General features: G+C 45.1%; 1 protein-coding gene across 4 annotated transcripts in view; it reads left to right on the top strand.

Annotated features, from left to right (window-relative positions):
• Positions 1-25,417, top strand: part of C10H8orf33 (chromosome 10 C8orf33 homolog) — a 190,532-nt gene that overhangs the window by 93,821 nt on the left and 71,294 nt on the right. For 2 of the 4 annotated variants that reach the window (XM_085628183.1, XM_085628182.1), the window contains exons 2-4: positions 5,191-5,343; positions 21,714-21,833; positions 24,780-24,917. In XM_085628183.1, coding sequence (XP_085484309.1) covers positions 24,851-24,917 — 67 coding nt within the window. In that variant the 5' untranslated portion in view covers positions 5,191-5,343; positions 21,714-21,833; positions 24,780-24,850. The remainder of the gene's footprint in view (positions 1-5,190; positions 5,344-21,713; positions 21,834-24,779; positions 24,918-25,417) is intronic. The other 2 variants (XM_085628179.1, XM_085628181.1) reach the window with 1 other exon arrangement.

Below are 25,417 nucleotides of genomic sequence, written 5' to 3'. Positions count from 1 at the left end.
ATATCAGTTTATATATAAATAAATGTCATACATACATTATACTCTCTAGGAAAGGGTTTTGTCCTGAGACATAAATACTCATGGTATAATTTGATAATATCTACAACATCCATTCATCATATCATACAAATCCATCAATTTCATCAGTAAATAAATCTACATCATCTAGAGGGAAAGTGCTAACAGCGAATTATTTGGTAATAATACCAGATTACAAGCCCTGGTCCATCTGCTTCATGGTATAAGGGCAAGCTTCTACTTTTGTGGCACTTGAAGAGAAAAGCACCCTATCATCAGGAATCAACCCAAATGTACTTCCAAATCCTCATCTTTATTTAACCCAGCTGGGAATTTTGTGTGCAGGTCTAAGATTTATCGAGACTGAAGGCGTCTCAGGTTGATCACCCAATTCCCTCCTCTAGCATTCTGGGCAACCTTGTCTACCGCAAAATAATTCAGTAATCCTGGATCACTGGTCATAAAAATGTCTAGCTACCGAATAGGTGAAGTCATGATTTTTAATCGCTTGTTGGTGTTCCAGAATACGCTTCTTTAGTGGAAAAATTGTACCCCCCACACACATTAAGAGACAGGGGCAGGATAACACACATACACACTGGTATGTGTTACAGTTATAAAACCCATTGACCCTTCTTTTTTGTCCATCTGAGGTCTGGAACACCGAGACATTCTTAACTATCCTACAGGCTTTGCAGTGATTGCATTTAAAAAATCCCTTCGTGGTGGATAACCAAGTATCCAATTTATGGCTTCTCACAAGGTAGCTATGTGTCAAGGAGTCACCCAGCGTTCTACCTTTCCTATATGTCACTGGAGGTACTAATGGTAAATATGTCCCTATTACAGTATCCTCTTTCACTAACTTCCAGTGCTTTCTCAATATGTGGTATATATCTTGGGGTACACAGAATTAAAACAAGTGATGAATCTAAAAATCGGATTACCTTTTTCCTGCCTGTTATTTGGATAAAGTAACTGATTTCTAGTTCTATTCTTTGATTTCAATTTTGCAGTATTCAATGTTTTCAAACAATATCCTCTTCTTTGAAATCTCCCATTCATTTTTACCACTTGTTTTATCAAATTCTTGCTCCTGACTGCAAATCATTTTTAGTCTTAGTGTTTCGCCATAAGGGATACTATTTTTTAGATTTTTCGGGTGCTGACTTTTAAAGTGCAAAGTGCTGTTGCCTGCAGTTGTTTTACGATAAACTGTTGTGTTGATTCTTCCATCCCTCACCTGTAGCAAGTTATCTAGAAAGGTGATCTCACTGGAGCTCATATGTGATGTAAAGTGTAAATTGAATTAAAAATAGATCATCGATATAACGGGTCAAAATCAAAGTATTCTGTATATATTCCGAGTTTCCTTCAGCCCAAGCTACCTGCTTGTCCCACCAGCCCATTACCAAATTGGCGAAACTGGAGGCGAAGCAGGTCCACATGGCAGTCCCCATCTTTTGTCTAAATAGGGTCCCATCATGTATAAAGATGTTATCTCTTACGCATGTGCCAATCATCTCGATAAGCATACAGTTGTGTTCCAAGAAGCAATCCTGCCTCTTTTTCAGAAAATATTCAAATGCCTGTATCCCAAATTCATGGTTGATGGAAGTATACAAGGCAGTTACATCTAGGGTGAACATAATATATTAATCAGCCCAAACAAGATTATGAATCTTGATAAGAAAGTCGCCACTATCCTTACAATATGAAGGAAGTGTTTTCACAAATGGAAAAAAAAAGAACTAATATATATGGCAGTATTCTCCAGGAAGCTCTCATTAGATGAGACAAAAGGTCTTCCCGGGGGATTATGTAGTGTTTATGCACTCTTGACAATAAATAGAAAGAGGGGCTCCTAGGGTATTCAGATCTTAAGAAGTTATATTCATCTTGTTCCAAGATCGTTTCATCATACCATTTCCTAAGTTGTAACTGATACGTATTCACACAGATCTTATACTCATCCATAGAAATCACCTCATAACAGTTAGCATCCCCCAATTGTCTCATTGCTTCCTGGTGATACAAATCTGCATCCATTTTAACCACATTCCCTCCTTTTATCACTTTTTTTTATAATAGTCAAAGTATCATATTTTAAGAATTGTAATGCTTTTCTACATTCCTCCATAAGATTGTCAGTGGATGCCCCTCCGGTTTTTCTAAGCCTCATCAGATCTTTAATTACCATTTCCTGGAAAACATCCAAATTATCATGGGCAGTGAGGGGAATAGAGTGTGATTTCATTTTAAAACCACTCACTGATCTAATATCAATCCCCATATTTCCCATCAGATGTTCTATGTGGATCTCCTTCCTCACTTTCACGGTACAGGGTTTCCAGAGCAAGCAGTCCCTCTGGTTCCCCAGTCTGTAAATCACAAGATGGTACATTTTTCATAGTAAGACACGATTGGCTTTTGGATTGATGTATTTCCATAATTTTCTCCTGGAATTCTTTCACTGCATTCTGATTGTCCATATTCTCAATTTCATCCTGTTTCATCCTTAACTCTTCCCATATTTTAGCTAGATCTAGTTCAGCATATTTTACCAAGATTTCAATTATGCCTGCACTGGATTTAGCCATAAAGTCCGCCCATTCTTCCAGCAATCCTGGGTATGGGACCTCATTGGGTTGGGACTGTAAAAATTCTCAACCCTCCAGGTATCTGTTTAATGAGGTTAGTTCCCACCATTTACTAATCTTTCTTAGATAACTTTTCAAATTTAAATAGTAATTGCTTAGTCGTTGGTGTACCGGCAGTGCTGGTCGTGTCGCCTCCCACACTGCTCACAGCGGTCTCCTCTGTATCATCAAACACTTGTTTTGCCGCCTCTACACGTTCTCGGTCACAGTCTCTCAAGGAAAATGCTGACTGCTGTGTGTGTGTGTGTGTGTGTGTGTATATATATATATATATATATATATATATGTGTGTGTGTATATATATGTGTGTGATTAAATTATATACTATATATGTGTGTGATTAACTTGTATACAATTATTAATTCATTTTTTAAATGGAATAATAAACTTAATATTAAAATTAAAGCTTACACTTTAAAAAAAAATAGTTTACATGTATTAAATACTTTTAACTAAATATTCAAAAAAAATTATGAAAATAAAAAAAGTTAGTGAGGGTGAGATTGTTTGGTGATATGTTAATGTCCTGTAAATTGTTATTTTATTATTTCCAGGTTAAATTTAAATATTTCAAATTGGGTTTACATCTATATAGACCTTAAAATATTTTTTTCCAAATCAAATGTAATAAATTCCACTATACCTTTGCATAGGGAGATGTCCATTCCAGCTTCAACAACAGGTGAAAAGTTACTAGCAGTAACCTAAGACTTCTAAATTATGTTGTAAGAGACACGTTAGTCCACAACATGTTGTCAATCTCGATTTGGAAATTTTAGCTAGCACAAAAGTGGAGATTTACACCTTAGTATAGGAGAAATGTATGCGTGAGTCAAAATGCACGTGTATACTTACTTTTGTGAATCAGTCCATAGTGTCTGCTCACCAACTAGTTTGGAAGCGTTATGCATTTACATGGACTTAATTTTGAAACTCTCTGTTAGCCAACTGTATGCAGTGTCCACTCTTACACTCTGTCAACAGCATTTTTTGGAGTAATTGTAGTTTGTGAATTCAGAATCTGCTGACCATTTGTTATGTGCACATACTGATGCCAGAATGCAGCATGCTAGCAGAACATCATGTCTCCATTCCTGCATGTTTGTTAAATACCAGTGCACTTTAAGAGTTAAGTACTACAATTGCACAGGGCTTCAGTAAGAATCTTATCACATTAATACTTGCAGGTTTGTTTTGTTGGTAGCTTGTTCCATGCCTGCAGGATAAGAATTGTATTAATGGCCTTTATTTTTCCAAAGTATCACTAGTTATATTGTACACAAGAACATTACATTGATTTGTAAAAGGAAATTCCAGCGTTGGCACCCTGTGGCTTTACCGACTTGGAAGGATAAGGGAACCACACGTGCCAGAACGATCTACACGTTTACCTTCTGTGTTTTCAACAAAATCATATTCCTGGAGTAGGTCCGTGCAATTTAAATGTTACGATAAGAAGGCTCCTGTTTATCTGCATGCTGCCAGTTTGTTGTTGCCTCTCTGGACGTACCTGCTGACACTTCCTATTTGATTCCCTTTCTCATGTCAAAATTCACATTCTTCTTCTTCTTAAAATGTCCTTTGGTGTTTATTGGTGGCGAGGCTTCCGCGTCTCTCTTTCAGGAGGTCTCAGGCCTCCCTGTTCCTCCCGTCCAAAAATAGTTTTTGGAAGTTGTCCACACTGTCTGGAGCGAGCCCTGGAGTATCTGAAGGACACACCCATAGCCCAGTTCATGTGTAATGGTGGTCTACTTTCGCAGTCTATTTTAAGGGACGTTTGGAAAGGGTGTGTTACACTTGTCAACCTTTCTAAACTCCTAAAAGGGAAATTTGGAATGTGATGCCTTCATCGCCTGTAAGTTGCATTAGGCTGGGGGAAACTCAAGAGCCGGGAATGGAAAATGTATGTTTTCATCGCAATCACGCCTTCTCCATAAATTAGTCACGGTTATCCTGGAGGGTGACATCAGTTTAAGAGTTGGTAAAAGCTGTTTGTACATCGCATGTTGTAGTGTCAAAGAAGATTGTTTTCTGATCTTGCTGTTGTGGTTCATTAAGTTATTTGTTGTATCTAGAACACTGACTCCTGGATCTAATCCTGTCTACCCTTCACTACCACATTGTGTGATCTGCATGTGCCACTTGGTCTCTGTGTGCATCTCTCCCTTATTTTCCAACACTGGCAGCTATTCGAAATATGCATAACATTAAGTTACCAAGTGTAGGCCAGACAACCACACGGATACATTGTTCTGTGAGAAAACTCTCCTCCTTTTTGCAGATACACGACCTCCTTTAATACCAAATTAAAATTTTGTAATAAATAAGGCTTTTGTGATTTTTGTAGTGTAGAGAAGGCTGACTCTCGAATGTTAGCCTCACTTTGTGGTTACTGAGGTTATCACACTGTATGTTTTGTGTTTCTTTCAAGATCTGTTTAGCAAAGCAATTTGAAGCTTCAGTGAATTCTAAAGTCAGTATATGCTGAGTTCACATTTTATCTCCTTTCAAGGATTGAAGCAGAATAAGTGGAATTACCTTGCACTTGAAGAACTCGTGTGCCATAAGTCGGTAGCTATCACTGGTCAAAGGATTGATTCTCTGTTGTTATGCAAACCCACGACTAAGCTGATTGCAAGTGGGAACCGGTCTTCAGATGGAAGAGGTAAGAGAATTGCATATTATTTGTTCATGAAGTTACATTTACTGCTAGGATCTAGTGACACAGCCAGGTTGTTTGTTGGTATACCTTGCCTGGCTTTTCTTTCCATCCCAAATAGTATTGTTTTTATTCTATGGTTTACAACAAGTTAGGAATTTTTGGAGATCTTTGTAGGTCTTGCCTACCAGACAACGCAAATGTCTAGTTGGAAAAGACCTGGTGTTAAGTTACCTGGAGCTTACAGTGGGCTTACAGTCTGTCCACTGCTTACCATTTGTTGGCTTTATTGTCAGTCTTGTTCTCTTGAATCTTTATTTGATGGCTTTCGTTGTTCATCTTATTCTATGCTGCGGCTTGGCTGATTTGTATCCTTCCACTGCTCACTTTTAGAGAAGGATAAATTGCTTACCTTTTATCCTAGTTCTCTTTCAGGGGAATACTCATCAAAGTCATAAGCACTGAATAGTCCCGCCCATGTGCGGGGACCCCGGAGCACAAATTAAATATAATATATATATTTATAACCTCATTAGTGGACATAGTGCTTTCAATTATATATACCTATATATATATATATATATATATATATATATATATATATATATATATATATATATATATATATATATATATATATATATATTATGCAGAGTATATATATAATATGCAAAGTATATATATATAATATGCAAAGTCCACCGTTACCCAAAGGTGCGGGGCGCACTCTCCCATCAGCGCATTCAAATTAAGGCAGAACAGGAGCATCCAGCGCCTGACGCGTTTCGGGCTACGCCCTTCTTCTGAGGCTTGCTGCTTACTCAGTGACTGCCAACAAAAGGACTCCAGAAATACTCCCATATTTATTCAAACATTGCACTCAGGTGAGTATAATAATCACAAAGCCTTCTGGGACACGGAGGCGGGGTAATTTAACTACAAAGGATGCCGCAAAAATCGCCGTCACTTCAACTGCCTACCCAGAACCCCTGAAGAAGTGTCTTACATGAAACGCGTCAGGCTGGGTGCGAGAATTTTGTGGACAGTGCTGTTGTGTTCTACAAGTGCTTCCTTCAAATAAACAGGTTGGCGTATACTTGCCTGTGGTGGGCGCTTCCATAGCAGGCGACTTTGTTGGTTGGATATATATATATAACCAACCAACCCCCTGCAAGGTTGAGCAGACACTGTGCCTCATCCCACTTGGGATTTTAAGAACTACTATCTACATGCAACTCAGGCCGGACTCACTGGAGCTGTATTGGGTGCAACTACGAAGACCATGATGCTTCTGAATAGACCACGCCCACTGGGGAGGTCATTTTTAATTATAAATGTTGCACTTTCCGGTCCTGCGCTGGGTATTTACTTGTGCCACTGAAAAAGAATCAAACGATTTGAAACGCGTCTGGCAAGGAAGTGTTATTGTGAGGACATTCTGTGCCAGTCTTGTGTGCAGCCTGCATGAATAAACAATAAGGATTATCACCTACCTGTTGCGGCTTTTTCCACTAGAGGCAACTCTTTTTGACTTGAGATATATATATTTCTTTCGTGGGAGGGACTATTCAATGCTTATGTTCTACTTTTTTCTTTTTACTTAAGCACTCCATGAGAGTGTCATGTGCTTTCCGGCTCCCTCCCTCATGGGCCTCTCTCCCAATAAATAGCCATCCTGCTCTCCATGTTGCTGTCTCCCTTGTGTAGCACACGTTCTCTTGTGTGTTTCTCCCTGTCAAACTTCCCCTCCCTCGCTCTGCTTGTCACATTCTCAGTCTGTGCTTCCCCCTTGCGCTGCTTGCACTTGTGTGCTCCTTTTACCCTCCATGCCCACTCTCAATTGCTTCCCCCATCTGTTCCTCCATTGCCCCCACCCCTAGTCTTTTTTTAATACTTTTTTTTGGGTACAGGGAAGGCCAGGCATCAAATTGCTGCCATCCCCTCCGTCTTCAAAAAAACCTAATAGCTCTTTCACACTACTTCGGGTGTATTTTCTTATTTACTTACCGATCCATCTCGGATCGGTAAATAGTTTTCTACAGATTATTTTGTGGCTACCATAAATGCTAGAAGCAACCATAGTCACTGTTCTTAGATAAAAAACAGGGAATCTGGAGACATAAGAAACCATCCCACCAATGTTAAACGAGTAACACAAACTTACTACTAAATCAACTCTCATTAAATACAGCCATCCAGTCTGGGATGATTCTCTGATTTGCTCAGACATTGATATTCGGTGACCGCTCCATTAACTTACAAGAGAAAGAAAAGCTGGGATTTAAAAGGCAAAGCTATGCCAACTCTTTAGGCTTCAGGAAGAATCTAAAAATATCAGCTGCTACTTAGTAAGAAGAAGATTCAAATCCAACCTTTCTGGAAATACTGCAATGTATAGCAAACCCCATTGTGTCAGGGATAGACATGACAGAGCAGCAGCAGTGGCATAGCGCATAATGTTGCTGCCCGCCCCTCAGGAGTATGTGGCGAGGGCCCTAAGAATGCATGAATTAATCTCAGAGCCTCATCCCAGTCCAGCTTTATTTTACGTACCATGCCTTCTCAATTTGGACTCAGCCATTTGCAAATAAGTCTCTACTGTGCTCCAGTGGAACAGTCCAGTGTAAAATGCTAGACCAGGTCCTCCCTTAACCGGAACACAAGCAGCCAAGGCAGGCCTAGTCTCTTTCACTGTTGCAATATAATCTTCATCTGCCCTCAGGCTCTTTTCAGGAAAGAGACCAAGACATGTATAGAAAGGGGGCACCTGTTTTTGCCGTATGACAAATACAGGAGTATTAGCATATCTCTTGTTAACATAAACATCATTGTTTCAAGTAGCAGTTTTCAGACAAGTGAGAGCAAATGTTCTGTTGTCTCCAGATTATATTTTACCTCAAGAGCTTCAACCCATACATCTTTTATCTGGAGAATTCCATCTGAATTCCAACTCTTCCAACCCAGTAGTTAGTACATTGTAATCCTTTAATCTAACTTTAGATGCATCATGAAAAACATGAAACAACTTTCTGAATCTCAGAAATTCCTCCTGAACCACACACTTGAACATGACCTTTGGAAGACATGCCACAGCTTTAACTATAGACAGTGTTGCTAACTGTCTTTGTCACATCAGCCAGTCCTAGACTTGTAACCAGTATAACTTTGCTTTCTGAGACGGGAACGTTGCTTATTAAATAAGAGCCTACCCTGTTGCGGTTTGACTTGACCCTGAGGTGCCCTCATGCATGGTACCCACATTAGTGCCCACACATTTCCCGAGTTCAACCTTGACTCGCTCACTAATGTCTAAGTGGGAAGTTGGATTATGAGGAGTGGCTGGGATGGGAGGAATTTTATGTTATGTTATCTATGTTTCCCTGTTGTCCTGGGATGCTTTTGTATTCTTTACTTCATTGGTGTACTTGAAAAAGTATGAAAGAGCGCTGGCGTGACAGAGCGAGACAATGCAATGGGGGCGTGAATCGTTTTTTTGTTTTCCTTATGTTCTGGGTATATAAACCAACAAGCAATACTTGATAAAATAAGATCCTATCAACCCAAGCATGCAAGGAGCTGAGGGCTAAAAAGCCACTAGTAACTAACGGGAATGGCTGCTTTGTTACCTGGTGATCTCAGAAGAAATAGATATATTTTTTATTAAACACATAAACTACACACTACAAAACAGTTGGTGTATGGCTGCCTATCCAACAGCACCGTACATAACACTCATCTCCAGAGCACCAGGAGGAAGCTCTAGGGCACCAGGAGGAAACGCAAGGGCTGCTTTCGTATCTTGGTATGCATGAAGGGGAGGACATGCTGGCTACTTACACACAGGACTCACCCCTGGGCACCATCCCAGCAGCCACCTCACAAGGCGGCACCGCTGCCCCCAGCTTTCCTGGCGAGGACAAGGCCAACCCGGGCAGAGGTGACCGAATGAAAATGGTTGCTCAGCTGACACTACTCAACACCTTATCATTCTTTGTTGTGGGATTGATGGGAATTTAGGGTACTCGAACTCACTTCTCAAACAGGCACAGTCCAGGTTGCTTGAGGTGCAACTAAGCCGCAAGTGTGGTCCAATTGTGGACAGACTATCCTCTCTGTGCTCAGTAATTTATGTGAGGACCTTAAAGTGGCCATGGGCAGCTGTGCCCTACTGGTAACAGAACCGCCCTCCCACATCGAGCAGCAAATTGCGTTAGTCTCTTCAACAAGCTGCCCCCAGTAAATTCCCAACAGTTTGCCGGGGGAAACGGGCCTTTGCCCTCAAATGGGCCACCCAACAGTCGGAGCCCATTTCGACCATATGGACCTTTCAGATCCCTTTATCAAAGGAGACCTGTCCCCGGAAGGCGTCCATGCAAAGGCAGATTCAAAGGAGGAAAGGTCGGAACACAAAAACCTTCCTAAACCACGCAGATATCTACCCCCTTTTCAGGCCAATATCGGGGGAAGAAACTGTCACAATTTTAGATCAGGTCAGTTGATCATCAGAAACTCCAGTGGACTCCAGGCAACACCCAACTGAAGAGTCCTCTCACCAGCAAGGCTCAAAGGGGAAACCCCCAAGTACTGCTGCCATTCCCCACATCAGGTCTATACTCTCTGCCAGTGCCGCACCCTGCTCTGCAAAGGAGGGAAGCTTAGCGAAAAAAACGACCCTTGCAACAAGATGCACAAGCACAGAAGGTGGGGCCTGCAATGACTCAGCCGCTGTGTGGAGCACAGCCAACCACTCCCTTTCTCCAACTCCTGGTACACCAGCCACAGAAAACCAATGTTGGGCAGTGGCCACCTCCAGTCAGGAACTGTAGGCTGGAAGCTACGTCCCTCTCCGAGCAGGCTGTCACCCGGTCAGTAAACAACAACAATTCCACCGCCATAAAGGCAAGCTGTTGGAGGCTAGGGGAACGGGACCAAAAGCTGCCTCAAGGACACAGACCAGCCACTCAGCACTGGGTAGCCACGACCCATCAGACTCAAGCGTCACTAAACTCTAACACCACAACAGCAAGTGGGTGGAGGCTATTGGAACGGGGCCAAACGCTGTCTAAAGGAGGTAGACCAGCCATTCGGCACCCAGGAGCTACGACCTGTCAGACTCAGGTGGCTTCCAACTTGCAGTCAGATACAAAAATTCTTATCTTCAGACCTGAATACAAATCCAGAGGAAACCATGAATTGAGGCAACATCTATTTGCAGTCATTATCCACTCCCACCCTAGCCTATCTACACTTAACGGATCTCATGTCAGCCGCTCTGATAAACCCTTGGTGAGTGAAGCTACTAAGACCGCCTGGAGAACACCCACAATCGCACAGAAAGTTCCTGCAGAAAGCCCAGTCTTTGAGAACTGGGGGATAAATATCACCCCCTTTTGCGAACCTGGCTATCCCTCACCCCTGCTTTCACCGGCCCAGGGCAGATGGCCAGCAGGCTCTAACAATCCACCTGCTCTGTTCTCGATGAAGCCTTTGGGCAATCACCAAGGATAACGAGGGCTCCGCCAGATGTTCAGAGGTGTCGTCGGAATGCAACTGACCCACATTACCAGGACACTGATCTTAGGTTGATTTCCGGAACAATAAACCATCAATCTGGAAGCTAATGACCGGATCTGAAAAAAGCTTCAGCCACCAAGAACTGCAAGGACCCCCTTCGCTTGTGTTCATGGAATGTTTACAGCCTCGCAAGCAAAATTTCAGACTGGGACTTTCTCCATTACATAAAAGCATTCCTCATGATCTCGATGCAGGCAATTTGACTAGCAGAACCACATCCTCTGCAGGGCCTCAAGTGTTTCTTTACGTCAGCAGTTAAAGGGGCAAAACATGGCCATTGACGTGACAACCTGGTAACTTATGTTTCAATAGCTTGCACAGCTTCAGCATGCCTACTGCACTCTTCCTTACCAGCTATTAACGCAGTCAAGATCATTACCTCTCTGTAAAACATGGCAACTAAGATAATAATCATCAATGCCTACATCCACCCGAAATGCAAAGCTAAAGTTGTGTGACAGCTGGTAGAGGGATAAACTGCAAACTTTGTCCTCGCACGGGGATCTGAACCTACATTTGCTGGACTCCTCATCGGACACCGCTGTGACAGCTCAATCTCCACTCTGGGAAATACCGGGGTAAGGGAGAAACTCTCATGGCCGCTTGACCACAATTGGCATATGCCTATTGGATGATCTAGAGATCCTCAATCTAAGGGCTCTCAATGGCCATTTCCTGGAAGATAACCCACCAGAGGCCTACTATTCCTCTTCCACAAGTATGACGATAGACTATACCTTCGTCTCCCTTTCACTGGTTCAACGGGTCGTCTCATTTAACCTGGGAGACAAAGGTGACAGCGACCACCATTCTCAAGAGGTATATCTACTAACAACTGCACCCACATTCAGTCTTTTGATGGAGACACCCGACTCCATCTTTAGGATCAAGTTTGCACAGTCCACTATATGGCATCTGTCACAGTCTGCAATGGTGCTTCTGCAAGCACAAAGAAGTACAACAGAGAGCGCAATAGGAAGATGGGAGTCCTTCACCAGCAGCCAGGTTTTAAACATTTGCAGTGCCACTTAAAGCAAAACCTCTCCAAATTTCCGACAAGGCAGAGTGTGTCCCAAGGGCCCAATGGATCCAACTTAAGCAAGTCAAAAGAACTATATTTAGGACCCTAAGGTCCCTTTGACACAACCCCAAGGACAACACTCCGAAGACATCACTACAACAGCAAAAAACAACACTGAAGAAGCTGAAGTGAGCCGACAACAGATCACAGGAAGGCAAGGCTTGGGTAAAGCTGTTCGCGGATATTAGACACAATGACAGTGCACAGTAAGATACCAATGAACACCCTTTTTGACATCTTTTCAAAGAAAGGCGTCCCTCCAGCACCCTCCCTTCAAACCTCAATCGGACTATGGCACTCCCCTAGGTCACCCTGAACAAACTCAATTATATGGCAAATAGGGAAAGGCAGGAGAGAAGGGGCACCCGGCCCAATGGCATACCCCCGCAATCTTCATACACAACGCATAATTTTGGGCAGAAGCGCTAGAGACCTTCTTATCCAAAATCAGACTTTGAGGCACAATCGCGGTCTCTCGGAGAGGCTCGTTAATATATCCAATATACAAAAGAAGGGACAAGACCTTGCAAAAAAACGACTTATTAGTTGCCCTTATTGACAGCGAGGCAAAACATTTTCCAGGGACACTACTGGAGGAACTTTCAACCTGGGCAACTGAGAAAGCAATAATACCACTCAATCAAACTGGGTTCTCAAAAACCTCCGGCACGACAACCAGCAGCTTGGCCATTTCACTTCTCATTGACATGGCAATAGCCTTAAAACAGCCTCTTCACCTCTGCTTTATTGACTTCAGGGCAGGTTTCGACCACGTGGAGCCAGGCAGGCACTGGAGTAAACTGGCACGCTGGGGGATTCCCCAGACTCTGCCGGACCTGTTAATAACTCTCCACACGGACAAAAAAGATGCAGGTGAAGCTCGGTGAAGTAACTCATCTTTAAGTAGGAAAACCAACAAGCACAGAACTGAAGCAAGAGTGCGTCCTGGCTCCAACTTTATTCAACCCTTTTTTGGCTGACCTGACGCAGGCACTCAATGCCTGCAACTCTCATGCCCGGGGCCTAGGGGGTTTGATGCTGTCGAGCTAGCTCTACGTCGATGATGTCGTTTTGGTCAGTCACAATCAGGTGGGCTTACAGCATCTCCTTAACACAGAACAGGAATTATGTGATGAAAACGGATTGAACATCAACTTTGATAAGACATGCACTATGACGATCAGCAACAACCGGAAAAGGCACTGGTCTAGTTTTGGGGCAAGACACAAATTCAGACAGCAACAGAATACAAATATCTAGGAGTGGTTGTCGATAAAGAGGGTCAATTTGTACACCAGAGCAAGACCATCAAAAGGAAAGGGCTGGGAGGAGGAGCCTAGCGCTTGACCAAGATGGCCGCGTGAGCCTTGAGCTCCCGCGACCCTCGCGCCCTCCTGCAATTATCCTGTCCTAAATCCTGTTTTTCATGCACGGAATCCTGCAGATGAGTCACAGCTGGGGCGATTGACGTTGTCCGGGCTAAGATCGCCCACCGGGAACCGAAGTTGTGCATGGCGGAAGATTGCGGCCTACCTCCGAAGGATGCCAGGGGCTCGCGTTGGCAGGATGCCCGGCCACTAATTGAACAACAGCGGCCTTGGGAGGTGTGAACTGGCGGACGGGTCCCGCTGCACTTTCACTTTCGCTTTCTCGCCCTTTGCTTGCTCTGGCCCGGGAGTGCTTCATGCCGATCCCCTGATATCTGGAAGACCTGCACTCGACCCTGGCTGGCTGTTGAAGTTCTGGTTGACCCTGTTTCCTCTGGCTGAGCGAGGGACGTCCTTTTGTAACTGACCGCCCTGCTGTTCGAGATGTCGGCCAAATCGGAGGTGGACAAGCCAAAGTCTAAGGCTACCAGGCGGGGAGGCTATACCCAATCCAACAATATGGATCGCTATGCCCAGCAGAAGGGGTCGCCTGGTGGATCGGGACAGTCGCTGGAAGCACAGAAGGCCGATCCATCCCCAGCCTCGGAGTTAGCCTTGCAGGATATCAAGGGGGCGATTGAGGGGATGCAATCATCTATTGGGCGACAGTTCGAGGCCCTGGCGCACAAGGTGGACATGATTTTGGTTGATGTCAACTTGATTCGCGCGGACCTGGGCAAAACCAATGAGCGGGTCAAGTCCCTGGATCTCAAGACCACTGGCCTCGCGGATGATGTCTCGGAACTCCAGGTTGAGGTTCATAAGTTACGGACCACGAATGACCTCTCTGCCCGCCGGCTCGAAGATTTTGAAGGTCGGGCCCGGCGCAACAATGTGCGCTTTATTGGGGTCCCGGAAACTTCGGAGGAGCTCTCCGTGGATTTACTCGTCGAGGACTTGGTGGTGAACCATCTTGCGCCTAAGGGCCTCGGCAAGTTTTTTGCGGTTGAGCGGGCTCACCGCGTGCCTGGCGGAAGGCCTAAGGTGGGAGCCCCCCCGCGACCGATTGTCGCCCGGATCTTTAATTTTCGAGACCGAGACGCTATCCTGCAAGCATCGAGGGTGACAGGCCCGGTGCCTTTTCAGAATGCCTCTGTGAGCTTTTATCCTGATTTCACCCAGCTGGTGCAGAAGCAAAGGCAGAGTTTCCTGGGGGTGAAGAGGCGGCTTAGGGAGATGGACCTGAAATATGCCATGCTTTTCCCCGCCAGGCTACGTGTGGTGTATGAGGATCGGACTTTCTTCTTTGAATCGCCGGACATGGCAATGGACTGGTTGGATGCGCTCCCTCGGCGACACCCCGGCGGGGACCGCGTGATTGGAGCGGAAGGCGACCGGGATGGACAGGAGTGATACCTCCGGTGTCGGTCTGTTTTGACTCAGCCCCGGACAGTGACTAACACCATACTGCAGTAATGGGAGGGCGGCGGGGGGAAGATAGGAGCTCTTTCCTCCCTAGGGGTACTTTTTGTAGATTTGTTTTTGATAGGGCGACAGGCACACTGCAAGTTGGGGGGGCTTTGCAAGCTGACGCAGGGGTGCAGGGAGGGGGGGGGGATTTGGGACTTTGGGGTTGTTGTCGGGGTTTTTTTTCTTGCAAGGCGTAGTAATTGTTGTCAGTATTGTCCGATTGTGGTTCTCCGGGGGGGGTGGAGGTCTCTTTGTGTTCGGGGATGGGGGGTAGGGGTTTGAACATAATTAGCTGGAATGTTAATGGCTTAGGGGATCGTATTAAACGGGGGATAGTCCTACAATTCTTGAAACGGACCTCGCCAGATGTGGTCCTCTTGCAGGAGACCCACCTTATAGGGAATACGTGTTATGCACTTAATAGAAAGGGTTATAAATTCATTGCTCACTCGGGGTTCTCCTCGGGCTCCAGGGGTGCGGGCATACTTGTTAGAGCTTCCCTACCATTTGAGGTTGACTCCACCATTGCTGATGATAGGGGGCGCTTTGTGGCTGTGGCCGGGAGGTGGTAAGGCAGAACGTTGGTATTGGTTTCTGTTTATGTCCCTCCTGCCCTGCAGGCCTCCACGTTTGCTGATCTGGGCAAGGCCTTGTTGGAACTCCCTGAAGGGATGCTGGTGGTGGGAGGAGACTTCAATGCGGTTGGATCTGGATTGCTCGATAGGTACCCGCCCAGGGACACCGGGGGGGCTCAGAAGTGGCTTCCCGACTTTATAGATACTTTTGGCCTGGTAGACTGCTGGAGGCTCCGTCACCCCACTCAGAGACAATATACCTTTCGCTCCGGGGCCCACGGTAGTCTCTCTCGGATTGATTACTTGCTCACTCTGGCTGCGCACGCCTCATTGGTATCTGAGGCTAGGCACATGGCACGGGGTATATCCGATCACTCGCCGGTGTGGGCCCGTCTGGATATTGGCCGGGTAGTGGGGGGCAGGGTGGCTCCCATTAACCCCTGGTACTTTCGTGACCCCAAGCTGCGCAGTGCGTTGCTGAAGGCAGTTGATCACTATTTTCAGGATAATCAGGGTTCAGTTGAATCTGCGGTGTCCTTGTGGGAAGCGTTTAAGACCGTATTGAGAGGGGAGGCCCTTTCCTTGATAGTGGCCGCCAAGCGGCGGAGAGAAGCCGAGGTGGCACAAGTTGAGGAAGAGATTGCGGCTTTGGACGTGGCCTTGGAGGAGGGGGTTGCAGCGGCCACACTGCATAATTTGAGCTTGAAGCAATTGGAATACAGGGATCTGGTGACAAACGCTGCCAAGACCCTCAATAGGGAGCAGCAGGGTCGATTGTACGATGTCGGTGATAAGGCCGGGAAACTGTTGGCGTGGTTGGATAAAAAAGAGCGTGTTAATTGAGTGGTGCCGGAGTTGTCGATGGATGGGGGAGAGGTTGTCACTGACCCCGACGGTATAGTCCAGTGTTTCTCGGACTATTTTCGTACGGTATACACCTCGGTTTCGGACAGGCCGACTGAGGACTCGTGCGACCTTCTGTGTGATATTGCTCTGCCCTGCCTTTCTGCCATAGATAGGGATGACCTCGATGGAGATATAACTGTTGACGAAGTGGCGTGTGTTATCCGCGCGTTGCGCTCGGGTAAGGCCTCGGGCCCAAATGGTTTGCCGATTGAGTTGTATAAGCTTCGTCCGGATAAGTTGGCTCCTCACCTGCGCGCCATGTTCGTGGAGGCGCGGGTGAATGGGTTTCTTCCGCTCGATCAACGACTGGCGACGATTGTGGTAATACACAAAGACGGTAAGCCCCGGGATAAGTGTGGTTCCTATCGGCCGATATCACTTCTCAACGCCGAGCCGAAAATCCTTGCCAAGATCCTTGCTAACCGCCTGGTCCGGGTGCTTGGAGATTTGATCCACCCGGACCAGTCGGGCTTTATCCCGCACCGAAACACTGCACTGAATCTTAGACGCCTCCATGGAGTGATTGCTAGGACGGGCACGATGCGAGAGCCGGCCATTGTGGCGGCCCTCGATGCCACGATGGCTTTCGATACGGTGGAGTGGGCATACCTGTGGGCTGTGCTAGCCAAGCTCGGCTTCGGGCCTGGCTTTGTAGGCTGGGTGAGGTTGCTTTATGAGGGGCCCCTTGCTAGCGTCGTGGTGAACGGGCGGGCGTCGACACCGTTCGAGCTCGGGAGGGGCACCCGGCAGGGCTGTCGCCGTTGTTGTTTGCCCTTGCTCTTGAACCGCTGGCGGCGTGGATACGATGGCACCCGGATATACGTGGGATTCGTTGGTCGCCTGACCACGAGGACCGTATTTCGCTTTACACCGACGATATTCTGTTATACCTCACCTCGCCCAAGAAATCTCTCATAGTAGTTTGTGACGTCTTGACTTCCTTCGGTAGGAACTCTGGTCTTGTTATTAATTGGGGAAAGTCATACTTGTATGTCCTGTGTGGTGATGTCCCGCCTGTCCCGCGAAACTGCTCGATCCAGATCGCCCGGCAGGGCTTTTTGTATTTAGGGATCTATATTTCCACTGACCCCACTTTACGATACGAGAAAAACTTGCTCCCTCCCTTGGCACGTTTGCGGCGGGACGTGGCGGGCTGGCGGCGGTTGCCGCTTTCCCTCCTCGGCAGCGCCGCCCTGTTTAAAATGATGTCTCTTCCCCGTTTCCTCTATGCCTTGCAGAATACCCTTGAATTGGTCCCGGCCAGTTATTTCCGAGAGGTCGAAAGCCTCCAGCGCGTGCTATTGTGGGAAGGGCGACCGCGCATAGCGATTGCTAAGTTGACGCTTCCGTGGTATGACGGGGGTATCGCGCTTCCAGACATTCGACGCTATTATTGGGCCACTCAGTTGAGTGCGATTAACCATGGTGTCTATGGTCCGGCGTTGAGCCCCGGCTATGCCATGGACCGGTGGTTGCTGCGCGGGGGTAATTACCACAGAGCGCTGTACTCGAAGTCGTTGGACTTAACCCTTACGGGGCCCACCAGGGCGGCCGTGCACGTGTGGAAGGTGGCGACGGATTCATTGGGCTGGAAGGGTAAGCTTACCCTTGCCACCCCGTTGTTTGACTCCGATATTCTGGGAAAGCTTTGGCATACAAAAGGGTTTGAGAAATGGGACCTGATCGGTATATCCAGGGTTGGAGACCTTTTGGTTAAGGGTAGGGTGAAGTCATTCGGGAGCTGCAGAAGGAATATGAGCTAGGGAGCACGGAGTTCTTCCGATACGCTCAAGTGTGTCACGCCTTGCGGTCAGTCCTTGTAGAGGGGGAGAAGGTGCCTGAGTCCTCTCCGTTGGAGGACCGGATCCTGGACGGCCACATGCCAGAGAGTACGATCTCTCTCATTTATAAGAAACTAATTAATGTTCGGGCAGATCTTCTTCTAGGGTTGCGCGATCAATGGACTGGGGATGGCCTCGAATTAGATGATGAGGATTGGCAGTATGCAGTTTCTTCTCCCAAAGAGGTCGCGATCCCTGCGCGCCTGCGGCTGGTGCAGCTTAAAATACTCCATAGAGTTTACGTGACAGGGCCTAGGCTGGTCCATATGGGTTTCTCTGAGGAGGGCTTATGTAAGAGAGGCTGTGGTATGGTGGGCACCTTCCTACATATTATTTGGGAATGCGGTGCGATCATGGAGTTCTGGAAGCAAATCCACGATGTGATGGGGGAGGTGACGGGCATCGCCATGCAGCCAGAGGCGCGGTGTTGTCTGCTGAATGTTTGGGGTCCTACTGACCACGATGCGGCACAGACTCAGTGGGTGACCCTAGGGAACGTGGTAGCTAAGCGCGACATCGCTCGCCTGTGGGGCTCCACTAGGCCTCCTACATTGACAGCGTGGATGGAAAACATGGATTGGAGCATGTTTAGGGAGAAGACCGTGTATTGTGCTCGAGGGCGCCCCCGGAAATGGCACACCGTATGGGGGCGATGGAACCAGTACAGAGGGGGCATATGCCTGCCCCCAGACCCGGACCCGCCTGAGGAGCAGCTCTCCCCTTAGCATTCTTTCCGGCTTTGTATTTTTTGCTGGTATGTGTTTGCCTTCTTGAGTCTCTGCCTTCCCCTCCTTCCCTTACTATAGACCAGTGTCTGATGGACGAAATGGGGCTCGCTCCCCCTGAGGGGAACCCTTTCTGTGCATTAAGTACTTATCGCCTTGCTTGTGTTTAGGTTTGGGTTAGTGTTTATTTAAAACAGAACCTTTTGACTCTCCTATAAGTGAAATGTGGACGCTTGCTTGTGTTGTGTTTCTAAAGCTGCCGTACCTCCGGGTTGTCGGCTGAATAGCTGTGTCCCTGACTCAAAAGAATAAAGGTTTTTTAAAAAAAAAAAAAAGAAAGAAAAGGGCTGGCACTGGCAGTGTCGCTAAAGAATGTAAAATTAAAACTTGAGGGGCCAACTCTGTCCCCCCTCCTCCAGTAGTGGAAGCCCAACTTTTACCAACTATAACATATGGCTCTGAACTCCAGAGAGGCAGGGATGCTAAAATACTGTACAGCACCCTAGGGAAAGCATACAGAGTTATCTTCAGCCTGCCAAAGTACACCTCGCCTGCACAGATCAGGCTGGAGTTTGGACTACAAAAGCAGTCCCTGGCCATGCAAGGAGCTTTCAAAATATGCTGGAGCAAACTCAGGAAGGCTGTTCCCGGCACTCTAAATCACTACTTATGGCGGGAGCTGCAACAGAGAGACTCGTCACCTGCCAGATCAAATTTTCAAGAATCCCTTATTAAGAGGGCTGACCCAGCTATGGAACGCTTCTACCAGCCTCTCTGCATTAAAATAAATGAGTATGGAAATCAATAAAGCTCCTCTCGCTGGTGAAAGACAAAGTGGCTTTCTCAGGCAGAGGTTATGCCTGGATGTCATTGAGCAGCTACAGTGCACCTGCTCCCCAAAAACGCTAACCATCAAGGAGCAATTCCTGAAACACCATTTGGGGCTACTACCGTGCTCCCCACACCTTACCCTCAGGCAGACGGAGGCCACAATGACGGGCTGCCGCTTGTGTGGCACAGACATAGAATTGACCTCGCACAGTTGCTATGCATCTGTTAAGAGCTGTTGGAGGAAAGGAGGCAGTTGCTAAAAGCTCCGTTCAGCCACGCGGTGGCCGGCCGTGTTGGCCTGCTTTGCCCCGAGGATCCACAGCTGAACAGTTGATTAGTAAAATTCCTTTCACTGGTGAGCAAAAGAATGCCAAAATGAGATATCAAGGCTCCCTGACTAACGCTCTTCCCGAACCTCAAGAGGTGGCCGGCAAAACTATATATGCAACGGTTTCTCTTAAAACAGTTAAACCACTCCTTGTGGTCAGAACTTGCCATCCTGCGCCCGACACTTGAAGCATGGCAGTACTTCTGTACTGGGAACCAGTTTGGGCTGTCCCTAATATTGCCCGACTGTTGAAACATAGACAACATCCCTGCACTCAGGACTTTTAGTTCTCATGATCTTTGCACTTTCTGCACTTGGATCCAGAGTCTGGTTGTTGGGTGGGGGCTTCTGAGTCTCAGCACATTCAAAGCATTTCCAAGTGGTGCTCTCTGCACTCAGTCCTGTTCTTGCGAAAGGAGCTAGACTGTTTGACAATACCGCTGTTTTAACTATACCCAACTAATCACAAATCTGTATGACAACTAAAGCTTGGTTTTAGCTGGCCTTTGCCCATAAGGAGCTATTTTTATCTTTGCATGTGTGTATTACATTTTATTGCATTTATTTATGGTTTTCTTGACTATTCGGCAATGTTTTCAGTAACTATGCAAATGAAATAAACTTGCGCTTGAACTATGTTTATTTTATATTTATATGCAATTTATTTTGTATTACTTTAGGATGGGGAGCATTAGATCTGAGCTTTCTAAAGTTTAACATATTCCCTAATGTTGTGTACATAGAAGTTCTGACCACTGCAAAATACAACACTTTTCTTTCTTTTACTCAAGCTGGAGTGGGGATAGTAAATCAGACCACTCCAAAATCCAACACTTTCCCTACTTTTAGTCCGGTTGGAGTGGGAGTAGTGAATTTGACTCCTCCAAGTCTAAATCTCTTTTCTTTTTTTGTGCTAAATTGTGTTGATCTATAATTTTTGTTTTAATTTTCCAAGGTAATATACATTTTTTTATTTCTTTTTACTTAGTTATAGTTGTAAATTATTATTTTCAGTTAATGTTGTATATTCTTAATAAATTAATACCTAGTATTTGCAATTGTGATAATTTTTTATCAGTATATTTTTGTATTTGTTTACATACTTTTTAGATGTTTATTTTTTGCATCCTATATATATATATATTTATTATGTTTATAGATTACATTTTTTATATATTTTTATAAGTATATGTTCGCAAGATGTAACTTTAATATATATGCTTTGAAGTTAATAAAGTGTATATTAGTTACAATTCAAAATTCTAACCAAGTTTTTGACGATATTGTGGTTTTCTATATTTTGTACTTTAGTTATACAGTATGTGACGTCTATATTTGTGTGCTCCATATTATTTTGCGACTATTTTCGATCATCAGGATTGCTTTCGATTATATATTACATTATACAACCCTAGAGAGATCACTGTGTGCAGTTGATATGTATGAGATTTCACAAATGATTTATAAGAGGCCTCGCACACTGTTTTGACTCGCACTGTTGACTGGGAACTCTAGCATATTGTTTGTATTCTTATTGATAGTTCACCCTACTCAATGAGGCTGCTTGCTGTTAATGTCAGATGACTTTTCTCCTGTTTTGTGCTGTCCAGTAATGGTCTTGTTAAGTATGATGTTACATAATAAATTGCATTTGCCCTTGTCTACATTCTTCCTGCAGACTCCACAGGGAACTTTTCAGGATGAGTTGGAGTGGTGTATCCGGCAACTGGAAACTGGCCTTATGCGGCAGAATCCAACACCCCAGCAAGGTACGTGAACCTTGTGAATTGGCAGTGTGGTAAGTACAAAAAGTTGTTTCTCTCATCCCATGTATTAATCCATCAATGGTCAGAATTGCGGATTGGTGCACTGGCTCCATGCCCTTAGATACTAAGGGACCGCCCGCCATCCTAGCGGTGCTGGGACCGTCCGCCATACGTGCGGGGGTCCCGCTCCCCTAATTAGGATGCGACCACCACCCTGGCGGTCGCATTCCGCATTTCTAACATTGCAACCGGTGCTGCTGTAAGCAGCACCCACCGCAATGGTGAAATGGCATGTTGCGCATTGCAATGCACAACGTGGCAGGGCCTCGCGGTGCCTACCACCTTGTGCATGGGAATGCAAGGGGATACCATGGGTACCCCCCAAGTGCACCCACCAGCCCCCATGGGGGCCAGCAACGGGCACCCAAAGCACATCCCCGCCAGCCTCGCCGCCATTGGAAAGGCCTTGTCAACCCGGCACCATAATATGGATGGCGGTGCCTTCCAGGCACCACCACCGTATTATGCCCCAGCTCCGACCCGGCCGGCAATCGTAACAACTGCCGACCGGCAGAAAAGCGGCGGACAGACTTTCCGTCCGCCACGGTACCACCCCGCCAGGATAATATGGCGGGGGCTAAATCAAGTTGGGATGGCGTGCGGATCGCCACTGCCAGCCTGGCGGTGGCGATCCGCCTGCCATTATAATCACCCCCATAGTGAGGCTAGGGACTGGTTTAACCCTGTAAGGCGCCTTGCACTCTCACACAATAGTATTCAGCAATCTAGTTAATAATGGCCTCTTGACATTTTGCATCATTCATATCCAACTTTATGTGCTTGGTATGTTGAACAAAATTATCACAGAGTTCTTATTAGATCTTCTTTTTTTTTTACTAAAATTGATGTGTTTTTTTTTTTAGAATCTGTTCGAACTTTGGATCTATGTGCACAAATGTATTAACATTCAATGCATCTTTCCCAATGATATGCACTTTATCAGGAGTGAGAATAATGTAGAAGGCCTGAAAAAAATTATCACTATCAGTAAATCCACGTTAAGCTCAAAACAGTAAAAGACGAGGAAGCATACCTTTTCTGGTAATTATCAAATTCTATGCAATACATTCAGAATAGTTTTAGCATCAAACAGCTCGGTCTTATGCTCAAGAGTTACAAATCATGACGGTGTTTAGATCATTAAGTATTGTTCGGAACTGGTAATTAGTCATTTTCACATAAAGGAAAAATCCATATTCCAGGATTATTCCTAATGAAGCCTTCGGCATGGTGAAAGCACATTAATTATTTTCTGATTCATGTGAACATGTTTCTGATTCATTATTTAGACCCTTTGATCTATTTAATGGCTAAGCTGTGAATAGTCTTGGACAATGTTGGAATTTCCATGTACACACACGCACATTATCAATCTAGATAGGGGTGTAGGTGGTTCACAAACATCCTGTGACAGTGCATTTCTTGTTTTCTTAAGACAGTTCTGATCTAATTCTGTCTAAATTATCTATTGGCTTTAATTGTTTGAATGCAAAGCTGCACAGTCTTAAATACAAATTACCATTTGAAGATGAAGTCTGTACAGGGCTGGACTGGCTTTGTTGGCCCATGGGCCATGAAGGGTCAAAAACAAACAAAACAAACCCTGGTCCTTTCAAGCCAGACGATCTGACAGGCCAGTCCTAAATGCTCCGTCATACATCCAGACACTTAGGTCTTGCCTTTCTAAATTTGTCAGACTATTTCATTTTCCCATTTAACCTTCTGTACTGTTGCTCCAGGGAATGGGTTATTTGATATATTTGTAAACAGCGAAGCTTTTGTCAGGCTGCCGACAGTCATTACACTTGCCATGTGGCCACTTTAGTTCTCGGTCACACTAATTTCTATCTCAACAATTAAGAAGGAAATGTGTTGTTAGCCAAAATATGATGAATATAAGCGAATCCTACAATTAATTTAACTCCAAGTTCCTTGTGTGACGTTGGACCAGTTCATAAAGAAAGCAATAAATCTGTACCCATAAAAGTTTGCCTGCGTACAGGTGCAGATTTACTACTTTTTGCATTACACATACATTTTCAATAGAATATCAAGGCGTTCTACTTGGAATGGCATGACATTTTACCGGGGCTCCTATTACCACTGGGATTAATTCTACATATTGTAGAAATCTCACATTTACAAAAATGGAGCCCCTTATGAAAATATACTTATTTTGCTTGTTTCTCTTCATTGAGGCTCTCCCTGTCCATGTCATACCTGTACCATGTTCCCCACTTTCCACTCTGTTCAATGGTTAACTTTCCCTAAATCTCACATTATTCAATGTCCTCTCCCCTACTCTAGGGTCATTGCACTGCCAGTGTTTAAACTGTTTGGTAATGCGTCTTGTGCTCTGACCAGTTTGCCACTGAAGTTGTTGCGCCAGCTTCATGCGATAGGATGTAAACATGTACCCATATCGACTTAGAAAAAACATTAAGCATCTCATGAGGAAAACACCCTGTTAGTTTCACCCAAGTTGCTGTAATCACAATAGGGCTCACTTACAGTGTGTTGTGTCTATTTCTTTCATTAAAATATTTAATTGTTTAAATGTGCACGGTCAACTGGTTATTCCAAATAATCTCTTTCTCTACCCACCCGTTACTTTTATTATTCAGGAAATTTTAGTAGTCTGTGGATGATTTGTATGGTGAGACTGCAGATTGGTCTCTGCGGACCAAGTTAGAACATTGTAATCTAGGACCACTATTGTTTCAAGCAAACTTCAAACCTTATTGTTCGTTTCACTTAAAGAACTGTTCCAAAGACTGAATCATTCCCTCTGCTAAACTACAATGTACTCTAGTATTCAAATGTGTTCTACTCTACTTTTGTGTGTGGCTGACAAGTGTTGATTTTTTTTTTACTTAACTTAGGCGTTTTGAAATACTATATCTCGTCTTTGTTTACAGTTGGTGACACACACCGCATCTTGAAGGTTCTGCGCTCTCGCAAGGCACCCTTTGTGAAAAAGCGCCAGGTGATGAACCAGGTATTTGGTGATTACCGTCAAAAAATGGCCAAAGAGCGTCACAAGGTGGAAAAAAATGGTAAGTAAATAAGAATTGATAGAGAGATTTACAAGATTCGATACTTCATGGAGGAAAAAGTAAGTGATGTTTCTCTAAATCTGGACGCACAAAAAAGTAAGTTTAGCAAAAAAGGACACTGCATTTGATAAGGTACAGTATTGGGTGTTGGTGGCGGCTTTGTAAACAAAATGATAAATGTGACCCTTTCAATTATCCCTTTTACTGCTGAGGTCCCCCACCACTCATCCACTCTCTGCTGATCCTTTTTATTATACTTGGAGCAGTACGTGCTTTAGGCTTTGTAACTTTTTTCCCCACACAAAATGTATCCAAGACATAATTTGTGTCCTTTTCCCACAATGATGGAGATTCGAAACGTCCTTAAGGGTGTGGATTCTCATGGAAGGAACCGAGAAAATAGCTAATATGTAGCAATTTTTCTGTCCTTTTTTTTTTTTTAAATGAGAAAAAATGTGTAGTGCAGAAAAGTATTTTTTGCTAAAACTGGTATCAACAAA

Source organism: Triturus cristatus, chromosome 10, assembly GCF_964204655.1.
Source record: "Triturus cristatus chromosome 10, aTriCri1.1, whole genome shotgun sequence".
Classification (NCBI taxonomy): domain Eukaryota; kingdom Metazoa; phylum Chordata; class Amphibia; order Caudata; family Salamandridae; genus Triturus; species Triturus cristatus.
Note: the sequence above shows the minus strand (reverse complement) of the source record. Positions and strands in the feature narration are given on the sequence as shown.